At 35.3% G+C, this 14772-nt stretch overlaps 1 protein-coding gene across 28 annotated transcripts in view; it reads left to right on the top strand.

The window, feature by feature from the left end:
* The window catches only part of ADGRL2 (adhesion G protein-coupled receptor L2), a 326276-nt gene that overhangs the window by 300699 nt on the left and 10805 nt on the right, over positions 1–14772 (top strand). For 10 of the 28 annotated variants that reach the window (XM_035333937.1, XM_035333938.1, XM_035333941.1 and 7 more), the window contains 7 exons: positions 1151–1217; positions 8336–8427; positions 9284–9328; positions 9617–9643; positions 10311–10479; positions 14075–14203; positions 14627–14723. In XM_035333937.1, the coding sequence (XP_035189828.1) occupies positions 1151–1217; positions 8336–8427; positions 9284–9328; positions 9617–9643; positions 10311–10479; positions 14075–14203; positions 14627–14723 (626 nt within the window). The remainder of the gene's footprint in view (positions 1–1150; positions 1218–8335; positions 8428–9283; positions 9329–9616; positions 9644–10310; positions 10480–14074; positions 14204–14626; positions 14724–14772) is intronic. The other 18 variants (XM_035333956.1, XM_035333947.1, XM_035333954.1 and 15 more) reach the window with 3 other exon arrangements.

Genomic DNA, 14772 nt, shown 5'->3' with positions numbered 1-14772 from the left:
TTCAGCAGATTTGTACTCTAGAGAGACCAATTCTAAATTATGGTCTTTCTTTTAGCACAAAAGATTGACCAGAAACAAATTGAAAAAGTAAATAACTTTTTGGCCTCAAATGTGTATTAAGTAAAAATTCTTCTCAACTTAAAGTATCTGACGGGCTTAACCACCCAGTTTTAACCTAATGCTTCGTTAGATCTCTTTGTTCAATTGGCCCTCTAGCTTTCATGCTGAATTGTGATAGTACAATATTCCAACCCATATAGTTCACTTTGATAAATTTTATCAGGCGAGTAGAGTAGGATTAAAATTAGCCACTGCTTTTTAATTATAAAAATATAGATACATATAGGAAGTGACAGAACGTAGACAGAAAACACTTCTGAGGATTTGAGTTGCTGGAGGCATGAACTTGCCTTCCAGTAGCATTTACTTTGTCCTTTGATGAAATTAGTTACATAATGGGAAGATACTGTAGACTACAAGAAAGCTGCTTGATTTTGCTATTGATGAAAGACAAATAAGAGCAATTCAGCAGGGAACTGTATGAAAAATAAATCACTAAACGAAGTCAGCCCTAATAGGTTTACACGTCATTTGGTCAGCAGTAATAGGTTTACACGTCATTTAGTCTGCTGTCATATATATTCTTTCTCTCCTGTCCAACTCCCAGTTGGGGCATTTCATTTATACCAGATTGTTTTTCAGAAAAATGTGTCATCTGAACAATTTCTGTCTCATATTCTTTAGGAGTAAGCACATTGCATATGATACAAAATTAAAAGCAGATTCTTAAAATGTCACGGAAAACTTGTGAAAAGTATTCACTGATGTTAGACTCAGTAATCAGTGACAACACCTGTGACCGAACCTTTTAACTGGAAGGAGAGAGAGCTCATTTAGCTTTTGGGTTTGTTTCTTCTTTCTACGTTAGCTATTCTGATGATGTATTTTGATGTTCAATGGTATTATTAAACTGGACTCACCAGAAGAGTTACAGGTTAGGAAAAATTGTCTATGGCTAAGTGATACTGTGTACTGTTTATTGTTGTTTACCAAGAAGTTGTAAGTTTAAGAAATATTTCTGCGCTTTTCATTCATCAGACTGTTCACCTTTCAATCTCTTTTTTTTTTTTTTTTTTTTTTTCTACCATAGTTGCTGGCTCCATGTAGATAACTATTTTATCTGGAGTTTCATTGGGCCTGTTACATTTATTATTCTGGTAAGAACTTTATTTTCTCCTTTCCTTTTAGGCAACGGCCTTACAGAAAAATTCGAAAATCAAAAGAATGAATAACATTAGTCAATACCATTCTTAATCATGAAAATTCTTATAAACAATTTGTAGCATGACCAGTGGTTATATAAATGTTTAGGAGTCTTTAGAGAGTGATGACCAAACGATTAATTGTCAAAGCTATGGCGGCACTTCAGCATAGTTATTTTTTCTTAGTGGCTTGAACTCTGAAGGTCGTATTGACATGTGTAGTCATTGAAAAATCAATGAAATAATACTAAACCCGTTTTTTTTTTGTTGTTGTTGTTTTAAGGAACCATTATTATTGCTTTCAATTGAGTTACTATTGGACATGTTCCAGAATTTAACTGCTAACTATCCAATATAATTATCTCAAAAGGATATTCTAATGTGTTGGATAGTTAAGAGAATTTTATATCTTGTTATATTTATATGGTACTTATATCTATATTTGCATATGCATATTTTTCAATGACGGTTTCTGTATGTATTTATGCTACATGCAGTGTATATCAGACACCCAAGTTCATCTGTTTCAGCATAAAGAATAGAATATTATGTAACCAAAAGCTTATACCCATTCTTGCAATCAGCTGCGTAAATTCATTGTATGCATACAGACCCATATATACACCAATGCCTGTGTGCCCCATTGTCCATTTTATACATCCACTATCCATTCTCTGAGCACTACTGTTTCAGGTAAAAAGTGCATAGTTGTCTGTCAACCCAGGGAAAAAACATCTCTCTGTTATTTCAGGCTAATAATATCAACACTGTACAATCCAAGAATTCTGAAGGAAAATGAATGCAAAATGTACATTTTGTCTCACCTTGTTTTTAATCTGGTTAGTTCAGATAATGCTCAGGAAATACTCAAGAAGGCTGGGGCTGGGGACTGGTATATAGAAAGCTTTTTCCATAACTGCCGATAGTTCATAAGGATGTTTTCATGCTTCTGAAAGTCTAAATAGTTGCCTATACCTCTGCCTTTATACAGTAGTGGAGTTGTGAAAAGTAACAGAAGTTACTGTTTTTTCTCCCCGAAGGGCATTTCATCAGGCAGAATTTTGAAATTTCAGATCTATATGCCAGACATACTATTTGTTTTTTATTTTGTTATTCTTTTAGCTTATAGGTTACTTCTACATGTAAGGATAAACTGGGACTTTTATTTTGGAAATTTCAATTAAAAATGTACCCAGCCAATCTTTCATAAGTTCTTTATTCCCTCTTGGTATCTTCAATATTGAAATAAGCTTACATGTATTTAGGTCAGTGTCACTCACTGTTTACATCGAAAACAGTTTTTACTCTTCAGTAGCCCCTTAAGAAAATAAACTGTGCAGTGTAGAAATTGTTTTAGTTCATTGGCATATTTTCAAAGAAACAGGTTTAGATCTATATATAAATCGAATTAGAAACATTAAAATCTTTACAAGATTTTTTGTTTAAACCATTATAATTTTGCAGAGTTTATTCTAAAAACATTTAAATTAAATCAAGTATCAGGATGATAGCGACGTTTTAAATTAAACCTACAGTTATGAAAGATATCTTTTGTATTTTCAATGAGAGGTGATATTTTTCAACACAAAGTTGTTCCTTCCAGTTGTTGTAATGGTTACTAGAAAATTGTTTGAAGTTTCATGTCACAGCAGTTCAGTTACCCCAAGTCTGATTGTGTGGTGATAATTTCACTTCTGTGTCTAGCATTTTATTTTATTGTTACTGCAAGTATTTTGCTAAGTCACCTCTATTTCAGTCTTGCTTTAAAATAACATTTCACATGGGAAGCTTTGGGCATTGCTGACAGCTTTTTCACTTCCTCATAACCAGGTCAGAGTGAGAATAGAGGTGAAGGACATTTAATCATATTGACCATGTACAGACATAGTTCACTATTATTTACTGGCCATGACATTATTATCCTCCAGCAAATCATTTAGGCTGAGACGCAAAAGGCCTTTGGGAGCAGTATTCCCAACTTCAAAAATATGAAACAGCAGGTAGCAATCACAGCACAGTTCCTGGGAGTAATTCTTCTCTAGCAATTGCTTTGCCCTCTAATCGTCCCAACTGAGAAGGGAAGAGAGACTGGAGGAAGTGTGAGAAGTGTAATGGCTGAAAAATAGTACGTTGTGGGCAGTGTAACCAAAGAAGAGCCATATTTGTACAGTAGCATACTCAGTAGTGTGTAAGAAATTCACTTTGGTAAGCTTTTTAACATGTTAAAACAATTTCTTGACAATGTTGATTCCTACTTAAATTTACAAAATTTTCTCTGAGCTTATAAGCAGTTGCACTTTTATCTATATAGGTGTTTGTGTAAAAGGATGGGGAGTAAGGGAGGGGAAGTATGAAGTTCCTCAGTACATCTTCTGAGGAACTTCCAACTTCACTATTTCCATAGCCTGCCATGCCTTTGGGCACCAGAGTTATTATATCTATGAGAAAAGAGCATGTAAGTAATGAGTGGTGGGAAACCATTAGTATGCCTGAAATGGTTTAATGAAAGCTTGGATCATGACACGTCAGGAGCTGTTCTTATCATTTGGACAGCTCCATCTGCATCTTTAATAATTAATTCAGTTCAGTAAGAGTTCAGCTTGCGCACCCATTTAGAAGCCTTCTTCAGAGAGCACCTCTCTCACTGCCAGTCCCAGAGAGAAATAGGCTTCTGCATGGCTAAGAGCAAAGATCTGGAGATACAAGAACAGTTTTAGAGCTGCATTTGCCAGGTAACAAAAGCTCCAGGGAGTTCAAAAAGGGTCAGAACATGTGCAGTTCAGCTAGGTTACTTCAGAATGGTGTTTCTGTTCTTCTGTCTTATCATATCCATGTCAGCACTGCAGGCTGTGTGGAATGAATTTTAAGCTGCTAAGCTCAGGTAGACGTGATTCAATTGAGCAGGTTGATGGCTATAAAACAAACAGTGCACTCCTGTAATCTGTGGTGAGAAAAGCCTGAGTATTTTGACTTCTATGTAGATCCGTGTTTGTTCATATCCAAGAAATTGATGAAGTTATTTGACTTTAATTCAGCCAAAACAACTAGAGTTTTCTCCTCTCTGATGGAGCCAATGTATTAGGCTACCAAAGGCTACTTAAGCAAAAATTTGTAGGATGTCCTGTTTCGTTAACATAGGAAAGAGCATTTCTCTTTTTCACTCTGACTGAGATGTTCACCAAAGTCTTTATGTATAGATATGGATGCACACATATCTAGCTCCACATTTAAAAGCAGACTGTATTTGCAAGCTTATGTATATAAATAATATATTTTTTTACAGTAGACATTTGATAAATGGTATTTATCTGTTGCTCACAAGGGAAAATTTATCATAATTTTTGCAAAATCTAGCTTTCTTTGGCTACTAATTCATTATATCTGTGACTAATTCCAATCCATTAGTCTTCTCTGCAGGTTATTACATCCACTTTTTTTAAAAGGTAATTTGACTCTGAAGACATTCAGTCTCTTAAAATTATATAAGCTTTGGGTGACAAAATGATAAAATCCCTACCTATATAATCTATCATTATCGAGTACCTTCTGATTTCCAAACCAGAAGTGATATTGTTTGTGTTGGATCTGAAAAAAATACGATCTTCCAAGGTGTTCCATTTGATTATTACCATAAAAATTACACAATGTTAATCTTTTAAAGTAGTGATATTTTAACTTTATTTAATATGTATTTATTTGTCTTTATTTTGCTCAATTCTATCCAATTATATTAGTCATATTAAGAGATAGACAGGAATGGGTACTTTAAGAGGTATTCTCCCTTTTTTATTGTACTTTTACATACATTTTCAAAATCAGTGTGAATATTAAACTAGTTGTCTGTGTAATCCAGTATCCTGTTTCTCATAGTGGTTATGTATTTCAGAAGTTACAGCAAAAAACTAACATAAACTTCCATGAAATACTATTGTACAAATATTTTGGCAGTGTTTTAAGGTGATCGCACATTATAGCTCCACCTACTGTAGCCATGTGTTCTGTCATTCCAGAATCACAGCAGAATTCTCAAATCCTATCCTGATTCCTGACCAGACTTCTAAATTGTTATTTTCAAACTTATAGAGAGGGATTGTCAGATTTTCAGAAGTGCAGTGTGAAAGAGAAAGAGATTTTACAGACTACAAAGGGTGCAATTCTCCATGGCTGTGTACACAGAGATGTGTTCACTGTCAGTGTGTGTGTATACAAAGTGTTTGTATTTTTTGTTGTAGTTGAAGGAGGGCAGTATTGTAGAGGTACATATTTTGGTTCATCTGGGATAAATGCAACCCAGTTGTCAGGATGAGACCTACCCATCTGTAGCCCATTGCGTTATAAGAAGTTTGAGGAAGTCATCAATGTCATAGGCCCAAGTTTGCTTTCGAAAGTCCACCTTGCTGTTCATGTGGGCTATTATGTGACTCCAGAGTACAGCATGTCAGTGGTGAACGTTCTGGTTCATAAGGTGGCTTACCGAGGCCCATCTGCCAAGCTGGGGAAGTATCTGTGAATTTATTTGCTTAGATTACTAACAGTTCAATCATCAGTCATGATATAATTCAGGTTGGAAGGGACTTCAGGTGATCTGTGGTCCAACCTCCTGCTCAAAACAGTCTGAACTCTGAGCTCAGACCAGGTTGCTCAGGGCCAAAAAAGCTTTCCAGATACAAAATTAGTACAAATGAACGTGAAAGCACTAAGTTTGTTTCCTTCTTGTACAGACTTCTTCCTCCACATATTTCACACCAAGAAAAGTGATTTAGCTATTCCTTCTACAAGTCCATTATTCTCCAACAAATTCCTTTCTCTCACTGCTTAGTGTCTGGTGTCATAAAATGGCAGGATGCCCAAAAGTCTTTAACTCATGAGTTCCTCCAAAACAATCAATTTCTAGATGAAAAGCAGTGAGGGAGCCAAAAGTGACTGCAGTTATAGAAAGGTTTGGTTACAGTTTTTGTAAGCAGGCAGAATAGGCTATTGGTAATGACACAATGTGCAAAGGGATGCCAGTGTATCTGAACAAGTGGCAAAGGATGGTCTTTGACTGCTGAAACTGAAAACCAGGCAATATTTCACAGTGCTGGAGAAACAAGTATCATACGCCCTGTTGTCATAGTTACTTTGTCTTCAAAGTATTTTTTTTTTTTTTTTTTTTTTTTTTCCATAGGAGGACTTCTTCAGCTACTGTGATATAGTAGTCTTATTTTCTGTCAGCTGTTTTTGGTGCTCTGTTTCCTCACTTATAATTAAAATGTATAGTAAGCAACTGTTACGTAAAGTTATTTTCTAGTCCAGCATGGACATACATACAGACAGAGCTGAGAAGCTACATAAAAATTTTTAATGTGCTGAAACTTGGTTTAGGCTCTGGGGTAGGGCCGTGCCTGCTTATATGTAACTGGAGGAACCTTAGTATCTAAATACAAGCTTTTGTTTTTTTATATGTCACTTCACTCCTACACAGAAACAGAGGATATAAACCTCTCATTTCATTAGGCAGCCATTTACAGGTTAGGCCATGCCTATGAGTTTTTGATCCAAGAATGATGTTGCTGCTACAATTCAGGATACTCCAGGGTAGCTTCTTAGGCAAGTAGCTGTGCTGTAAATACTGTTTTGAACAGGCACACAGCATCCATCCTGATTTTGAGACTACAGCAATAGCAATAACTTGGTTGCCCATAGCATTAGGATTATTTCTGTAATACATGGTTTTATTAAACCGACTGTGATCAGAGTCATCAGAATACTTCTAAGCATATACAGTAAATACTGTTAAGATCTTCTTTTTACTAGGAATTCAGTTACATTTCTGATCATTGTGGCACAGCTGTAGGAAGACTTCTGGTATAAAATGATATCCCCAGTATTACAGACATCGTGAGGAGTTTGATGCTTTCTCAAATCAAAGATTCCCATCATTGACCATTTGAAGCTGTATAGGAAAGATTATAAGAATGGGGTTATAGTCCTTTTCTAGTATGTATGTTATAAGGATGTCCAAGCATATTGTTCCATCTTCTGTTTAGTTATTTCTAGTTGTACTGTTGTACTAGTAGATAGGGATGTATTTTTTTCTTCATGAAGGGGCATAGCTCTTACTGTTCTCAAACGTCATTTTATTTGAACTGTGTGAGTGATATAGGATAGTATGTATTAATTATTCAAATCAACAGTATACAACTTTTCAATCCATGTTGTGCAGGCATTCTTTTATTTGGCTTACCTGTGTACTTCACATGCTTTGAAACTGATAGCAGAAAGGCACCTAGTGGCTTTAGTAGCTGTGATGCCATTTTACAATAGGAGCTATAAAAAATTACCTTCACTATCTTCCCTATATGAATGACACAACAAGAATAAGACAGGATAGTCCTTTCCTTCAAGTGGCATGCAGTCGCACTTCAACAGAATCCAGGCTACAGGAGAGAGGGCAGTAGGAGGGCGTGCACACAGGATATGTCTCTAGCACCGTTAAGTTTGATGCATTTGCTACATTTTATGTTTCTTTTTTTTTTTTTCTTTTTTTTTCTCTTTCTTCTTCTCTTTCTTCAATTATATTTTAGCTGTTTTCAAGACCCAAGTGGGATTTGTGAGAATAAAAGGGTATAAAAAAAGAAAGAGAGAAGCAAGCAAAGATGAAAAATCTTCCAGGAGCAGAATGGGATGGTGAAAATGCAACTAGTATAGTACAGTAAAGGGTAACTGTAGTCCTCGGAGGAAGTCAGTGAGATGGAGAACAGGGCCAGAATTAAAAGGCAGAGGTGAACAGGGAGTGAACACAGCATGCTGGAAGACAGAGCTCGACAGACACTGACTAGTGTCAGACATAAGCTGAATATGGCTGGTTCATGATGCTGGGGTCAGTTTGGCAAAATCAAGAGAAACAATGACTTAAAACATTTTGACCCACATCTGTATTTGCAAACACCTTTTACAGACTGTCTGATAAAGTTACCCAGTTTCTCAACATATTTGAAAATAAACAATGGGGGTTTGTTTAGTTTTTAACATCGTTATTATTCAACCTATTACTTGAAGTAGTTTAATTTCATTCTTATCTGTTTTGACAGTTGAATCTTATCTTCCTGGTGATCACATTGTGCAAAATGGTGAAGCACTCAAACACTTTGAAACCAGACTCTAGCAGGTTGGAAAACATTAAGTAAGTGCTTTGTGTTCAAGTATGAGAACTATGATTATTTTCTGATTGCTGAACTGATTGAAAGCTACTCTCCATTAGGAACACATGCCATTGTCTCCCAGCAACTGCAGATGTCAATTAGAAGCAAACACAACCAATCCTGCTTTCGTCACATTGTTACTGTAATGTCACAAACACTGGTCAAAATTAGATAATTTCAGCCTGGAACTAGTGCCAAGAAACTGTTTCACGGAAATGCCACAGAACTGTAGTAATTTCATTTGCATTTAAAATGCACTTCAAAAATTATGTTCCTGTTTGCATGACTGATATGATTATATTAAGTTTGTTTTGTTAAATGACTTTTTGATTTAGGGATTCTGAGCAGTTTCTTCTCGTAATCCTGTTCGCCCAAGAGAATTGACTCTATTATTATTGTTAACTTGGAGATTATCTGCTGTTTTCATGCTAATTTAACAAATGTTTACTTTATCTTGGTGCTGTACTGTAGTATCCCTTTAGCAGAGCAATACAAGTGTTATATAATTAGCAAGGCTTTGTCAGCTCTTGATTCTTTAGATAGTCTTTTAGTGTATCCTGTATAGCTTTATGTCGTACTGAAGGTTTCTGTTACCAACACTGAAGGGATGGTGCAACTTTATAACACAAAGGGTTGGATGCAAAAGAGTCTTAGAGATTTGCTTTGAATTTTGAAAATGGCAAAGGGAAATTTACAGTAAGGCTAACATTGTGAACTAGATGTTACAGATAGGTCAGTATCAGCTTCATTGCATGTTGCATGATGAGAGAGAGAGCTAATCTTTAGCATCTCTCTCTTTTCTTCCTTTTCCTCTTTCTGTCTTCTCATCCACACCAGTAATTACCGTGTTTGTGATGGCTACTATAATACGGACTTACCTGGGTAAGACAGAACCCTACATTAACAAATTTCTGGCATGATTTTTAACTTTACAAACTCGGTCAATATTGTGGATTGCCCTTAATTTTAATTAACTAATTTTGAGATACCTGATTTGCTAAAGATTTTTTAACTATTATATGCCTTTATAATTTTAAATTGCTTGCCTCTGCATTTTGAATTTCCTAATTTTGACTAATTTTTATAGACATTTAAAAATGCTCTTATTAATTTCTGTTTCAATTCTGTCTAATAATTTTGTTTCTCTTTTCTGCTTATAATGCTTTCTAGCTATGAAGATAATAAGCCATTTATCAAGTAAGATCATTAGTTAGATGTGGAATTCACTGACTAAATTCCCTTTCCCTTCCATTCTGTGCCGTTCTTTACAGTTCCTTTTCCTTAACCTATTCATGATGGAATCTTTTTTAGACTATTCTATAAAGCAATATCCATATTTTTGCCACATTTCAGCAGGGTTTCTTCATGCGGAAGTTAGATCATCTAGCTTCAGTTTAGCCGAGTTTATCAGAGCATTAAAGATTTGGGCTCTAGGCTTTTAATCTGCTGTTTAACCTTTGTGCACTTGTGTTACATTATTTGGCGTCATATGGCAGCACCACTGTTTAACATCTATGGTGTGATTAGTGGCTAAGCCAGATTTATCAATCTCTTTTGTAAAAGCAGATAAAGCAATGGCATAGCTGGGGTTTGGACTATACTTCTGCATTTAAAAATATTTTTGACATCCTATGCAGTTCTTGAAAAAGAAAAAGGTCATATCTACTCTTGCTGTTTCCACTGGAGACTAAAAGTACCAAATGGAATTGTTCTTTCTTTAATAGATGAAAGGTTAAACCCAAGGAATTTTTACATTTGAATATGAACCTAGTAAAAGTCAACTGCAGGAACTGAAATGTTAATATTGGATTTGGCAACATGCAATCTTATAAGTAATGATAGTAAAATTAATTTTCTTTTACAGATCCTGGGTCCTGGGTGCATTTGCTCTCCTGTGTCTTCTTGGCCTAACGTGGTCATTTGGCCTGCTGTTTATCAACGAGGGGACAGTTGTGATGACGTATCTCTTCACAGTATTTAATGCTTTCCAAGGAATGTTTATTTTCATCTTTCACTGTGCCCTTCAGAAGAAAGTAAGTTACTGAAAACATGAATGCATACTACCTAACTCCTTAATAATACCACATATTTTTCTTTAAAAATAGAGAAAAATATGTAAGGTTTCAAAAAGAGGAGTGTTCTGAAGTAGTTTGAGGAAGGTACTAGGATTCAAAACCAAGTCTTTGTGCTTCTGAGAGTCATTAAGCTGCTCTGTGGCCTATATTGGATTAAAAATGGATGCAGTGTTTCCAACCCAGGCTTGAAAAGTCTCGAGGCTTTGGGAACAAAATTATTATAGAAAATGTTTAACATTGGTAATGTGGTATGTATGATTTTGAATTTATAGCCAAAATTCCTTTATATGTTCATGAAACAAATCCTGCCTACAGCACTGAAAACAAAGAATCATTTACGATATGAGCCCATCTCAGCTTGGAAACACTGTCTCAGATCAAGGCAGAAGACCTCTCTTGAGATCCCATTAAGCTGCCACGTAAAGCTACGGGTGATAGGCAGGGATTATGCTATGAGTGCTTCTTCATTACAAAATTAAGAGAGATCTAAAAATTAATTTCATTGTGAACTTCAACACACCTAAGAAAAAAGTAGTCATTAACAGTAGACAACTGCTAACGGGGACAATTTTCTAAATATGCCAGCATGACTACTTCTTTTCAAGTGTTTGCCTCCCCCAGCAATCCAACAGCTAAGTGTTTTTAACTGGAAAAAAATGGAATCTCTTGGCAAGCTTGTTCTCTGATGAAGGGATGTGCTAAATTAGTTCTGTTCCTTTTTTCCCAGTGGGGTCCATACAGAGCATATTTGCTGTGGAGACAGAAAGTTTACAGGGGAGAGAGGAATGGAGAGAAGGAAGTGAAGGGTGCAGCTAGGTGGGATTCTCTTGGGGTTTTCTGCTCCCCTTCTCTTCCCCAGACTGAGAATGGAGAATATTTCCATGGATGCCTTAGAGATGCTTCAGTGAAGGATGAAAGAAAACTCCTCATAGAAGGCATGGCAAATGAAAATAATGAGTTGAGAGGAGAGGGGAAGGGTAAACGTCAAAAAAATCACAAACCACATAGCATAGGACAAAATGCAATAAATCCTTCATTTGGAAATACCCAATTTGCAATATTTAGGTTCTAAACATTTTTACCAGTTTTAGGCAGGAGACCTAGTAGTTATTAACTCCCATTATAATTAGCTCACCAGAGACATAATTAACTGATATTTATAAAGTGGTTTGAGATCATTGCATAAAGCGTTGCTGTTTAAGGGCAAAATCACATTCTTGCTTGTTCTAAACTATACCAGCTCTGAGAGTATCAGTGTCTCTAGATTTGGTGTAGATAATGGCTTTCAGACATGTTTTAGGGAAAGATCTGTGAGACGGAAAGGATTTTATCCAGATGAACATGGCACTGCACTCATTTTGAGAGAACAAAATCACACTTAGAGAGGAGATGGAGATAGTTTAAGAAAAGAAGAGAGGGAAGAAAATGCAAACATTTTCAAAATGCAAATAATTTCTAGATTAGGGTTTCATATAATGTTGCCCTTTTTACCACTTGTAGTGGACTTGAAAATCAAAAACATTCCTTTTTTATTTCTTTACAGCTGTGCATTGTTTTTTTTTTTTTTTTTGTACAGCAAAAAGCAATATTAAAATACCAGTCAAGTGTGAAAAAGCATAACCTGGAGCAATAAGATTTATACCTGAAAGAATGTTAAAGCTGCCATTTAAGATTTTTAAGTTTTGATGCCTTTGACTGGATATCATCCTATCCTCTGTCTGCATAGCTAATGTAGTCTTTTTATTCTTTTATTACCAGTTGGTCACTAAATTGAACAGAGAAATAGAATTGTGAAAGTGAAAACTATTATGTTTCCAGTTCTGACAGGATGATAGTGCTGTTGCTTCCATCAGTTTCCAACAAGCTATAATTTAGAAATAATGACAGAGGAATGCACAGTACTGACAGATAATGTACATTCACAGCAATATAGGCATTAGGCAAAACCAGCCCTGGAGGGTGGTATTTGGGTGAAAATATAGTTTTGATTGCTATTGTCTCTACTATATAGTGTTTTGAAGCATTTAATATCCATTAATGTTCAGGAATGTATTTTCTTAGGTGTTATACCCTCTAGTGATGATATATATAAACTTATATTTTTCAGAATACAAAGTTAAAGATTATAATTCTATGTCCACGCATTTCTGTTTTCACTTTTGTAAATCTGTGTTTTGTGCTGATGTAGGTAGGGATTCACTTAAAATATGTAAAATATACTTAAGAAAGTTGAGTTGTTATCACTCGATTGAAATTAAGGCACTAACCATTCAAAGTTTCCTCAGTCTTGTTGTAGTTTGTAGAAACATCACATTATGTATTCCATGATTAAAGTTCTTGAAATACTGAAAAAAGCACATGGCATACACAAATCTACACTATGAGTTTTTTACATTTTTCCCTCTCCCCTTTTTTGTTTTACGTACACATAACTTTATTTCTGCCCCATATATTTTGTAGGCCAAGCAGAATTTACAGATTAGCTGAAACCTCAATTTCCAGAGAAACTTAGGAGTCTCATTAATATAGATGAAACTCTTGGATTACCAAGTTATCTGGTGGAAGATATATGAATTTAGACTTAGGCATCTTTACAAGTTTTATCCAATGTTTTCTTTCACTGATGCTGTAATGTTGCCTAGATGTGTGTGCACTTGTATATCCTGATTACTTCTATGACAATGTTAATATATATAAATTACAAAACAAAAGTTTCCACTAGTTCATTGGAAACAGAAGGTAAATAAATGCAGGTCAAATACAAAAAACAATCAAAGAAACAAAGAAAACCACCAGTTCTGTTACTCTATCAGAGAAAAGTTTTGTTTGAACACACTCATCAAGTGTGTTCAGCAAATTTTATTTTTTGGTCCTAAAAGTGAAAGATGCTTCATTTCTCAGCCTTTGTATTTCAAATTCTGGCACAGAGCCCCTGCTAGTGCCCCCATGCCTGCAGCTGGCTCCATGCTTGCATAAACCTGAAGCAGGTGTGACCAATGAACTAGTAACTGTTTGAGTTACCCAACCTAATTTTATATGAAAAGTTGTTTATATAGTCCGTGCAATTTAGAGTCCAGTCACCTCAGCACCCTTTTATGGAAAGGATAACTTAAATGGGTAGTGTCAAGAAACACAAAGATGAGTTACCTCAGCCCTTCTTGCATGCTAGGATGGGAAGATGAGCTTTCTATGGTTTATGTACCAAAAGCTAATACAAAAAGGACTACTTTAATCCAACATTCAGTTCAAGTAAACTTAACTATATTAATCTACAATATGACAACAAAAATAATCCCATAATAACTAGTAACAATTATTCAAACACATCTGAATGAAGTACATGTGTACTTGGGAAATAATCTGTTCAAAAATCCTGTCTGGCTGCCACTGAGTAAGGTAGAATATCTGATTTTGTTAATGGCCAGCATTTCAATAGACAAGATTTATCCATTTGCTTGAAAAACGGTTGAGTATTTTCAATGCAAGATTCATGTCTTTTTGCCAGTGGAGATATTTGACGCTATTTTTTTGTGCTGTTTTTATGTCCTCTTAGGTACGTAAGGAATATGGGAAATGCTTCCGACATTCCTACTGCTGTGGTGGACTACCAACTGAGAGTCCTCACAGTTCAGTGAAGGCATCAACGACAAGAACTAGTGCTCGATATTCCTCTGGCACTCAGGTAACAAAGATTTTGACAGCAATTTTTAATTAACCTTATTTATAAAAAGCCTACTGAGATGTGTTGCAATCAGAAGTACTAATTGTCTTCTCATTATTATCATTTAGATGGCAAATACATACTTGTATATACTTGAATTGATTTCTTTTTAAAGATTTCCTATTGATTTGGTCTAAAGCAAACACCTAATTTTTTCTTGTAATTAGGGGCTGGTTTAGTGGAAAGTTTATACCACCATGTTTAATCTAAATGAAATTTAATAAATTAGTCTTTTAATAATAAAAGGTGGAATTTCACTCTGTGCTAGAAGAATGGCTTACTTCAGGCCAAAAGAAATACAAATACTCTACATAATAGCACATAAGTCAGAAAAAATCTTTCCGTGACTTACCATGCTACTGTCTAATTGCTTTATGTTAACAGAGTCGTATAAGGAGGATGTGGAATGACACTGTGAGAAAACAATCTGAATCTTCTTTTATCTCAGGTGACATCAACAGTACTTCAACGCTTAATCAAGGTCAGTCACTGGGAACATTTCAGTTCTAGAAGACTTAAATTTTATACAG

The sequence above is a fragment of the Oxyura jamaicensis genome, chromosome 8 (genome assembly GCF_011077185.1).
Source record: "Oxyura jamaicensis isolate SHBP4307 breed ruddy duck chromosome 8, BPBGC_Ojam_1.0, whole genome shotgun sequence".
NCBI classification, from domain to species: domain Eukaryota; kingdom Metazoa; phylum Chordata; class Aves; order Anseriformes; family Anatidae; genus Oxyura; species Oxyura jamaicensis.
The sequence above is the reverse complement of the archived record's forward strand: the minus strand, read 5'-3'. Positions and strand labels throughout refer to the sequence as shown.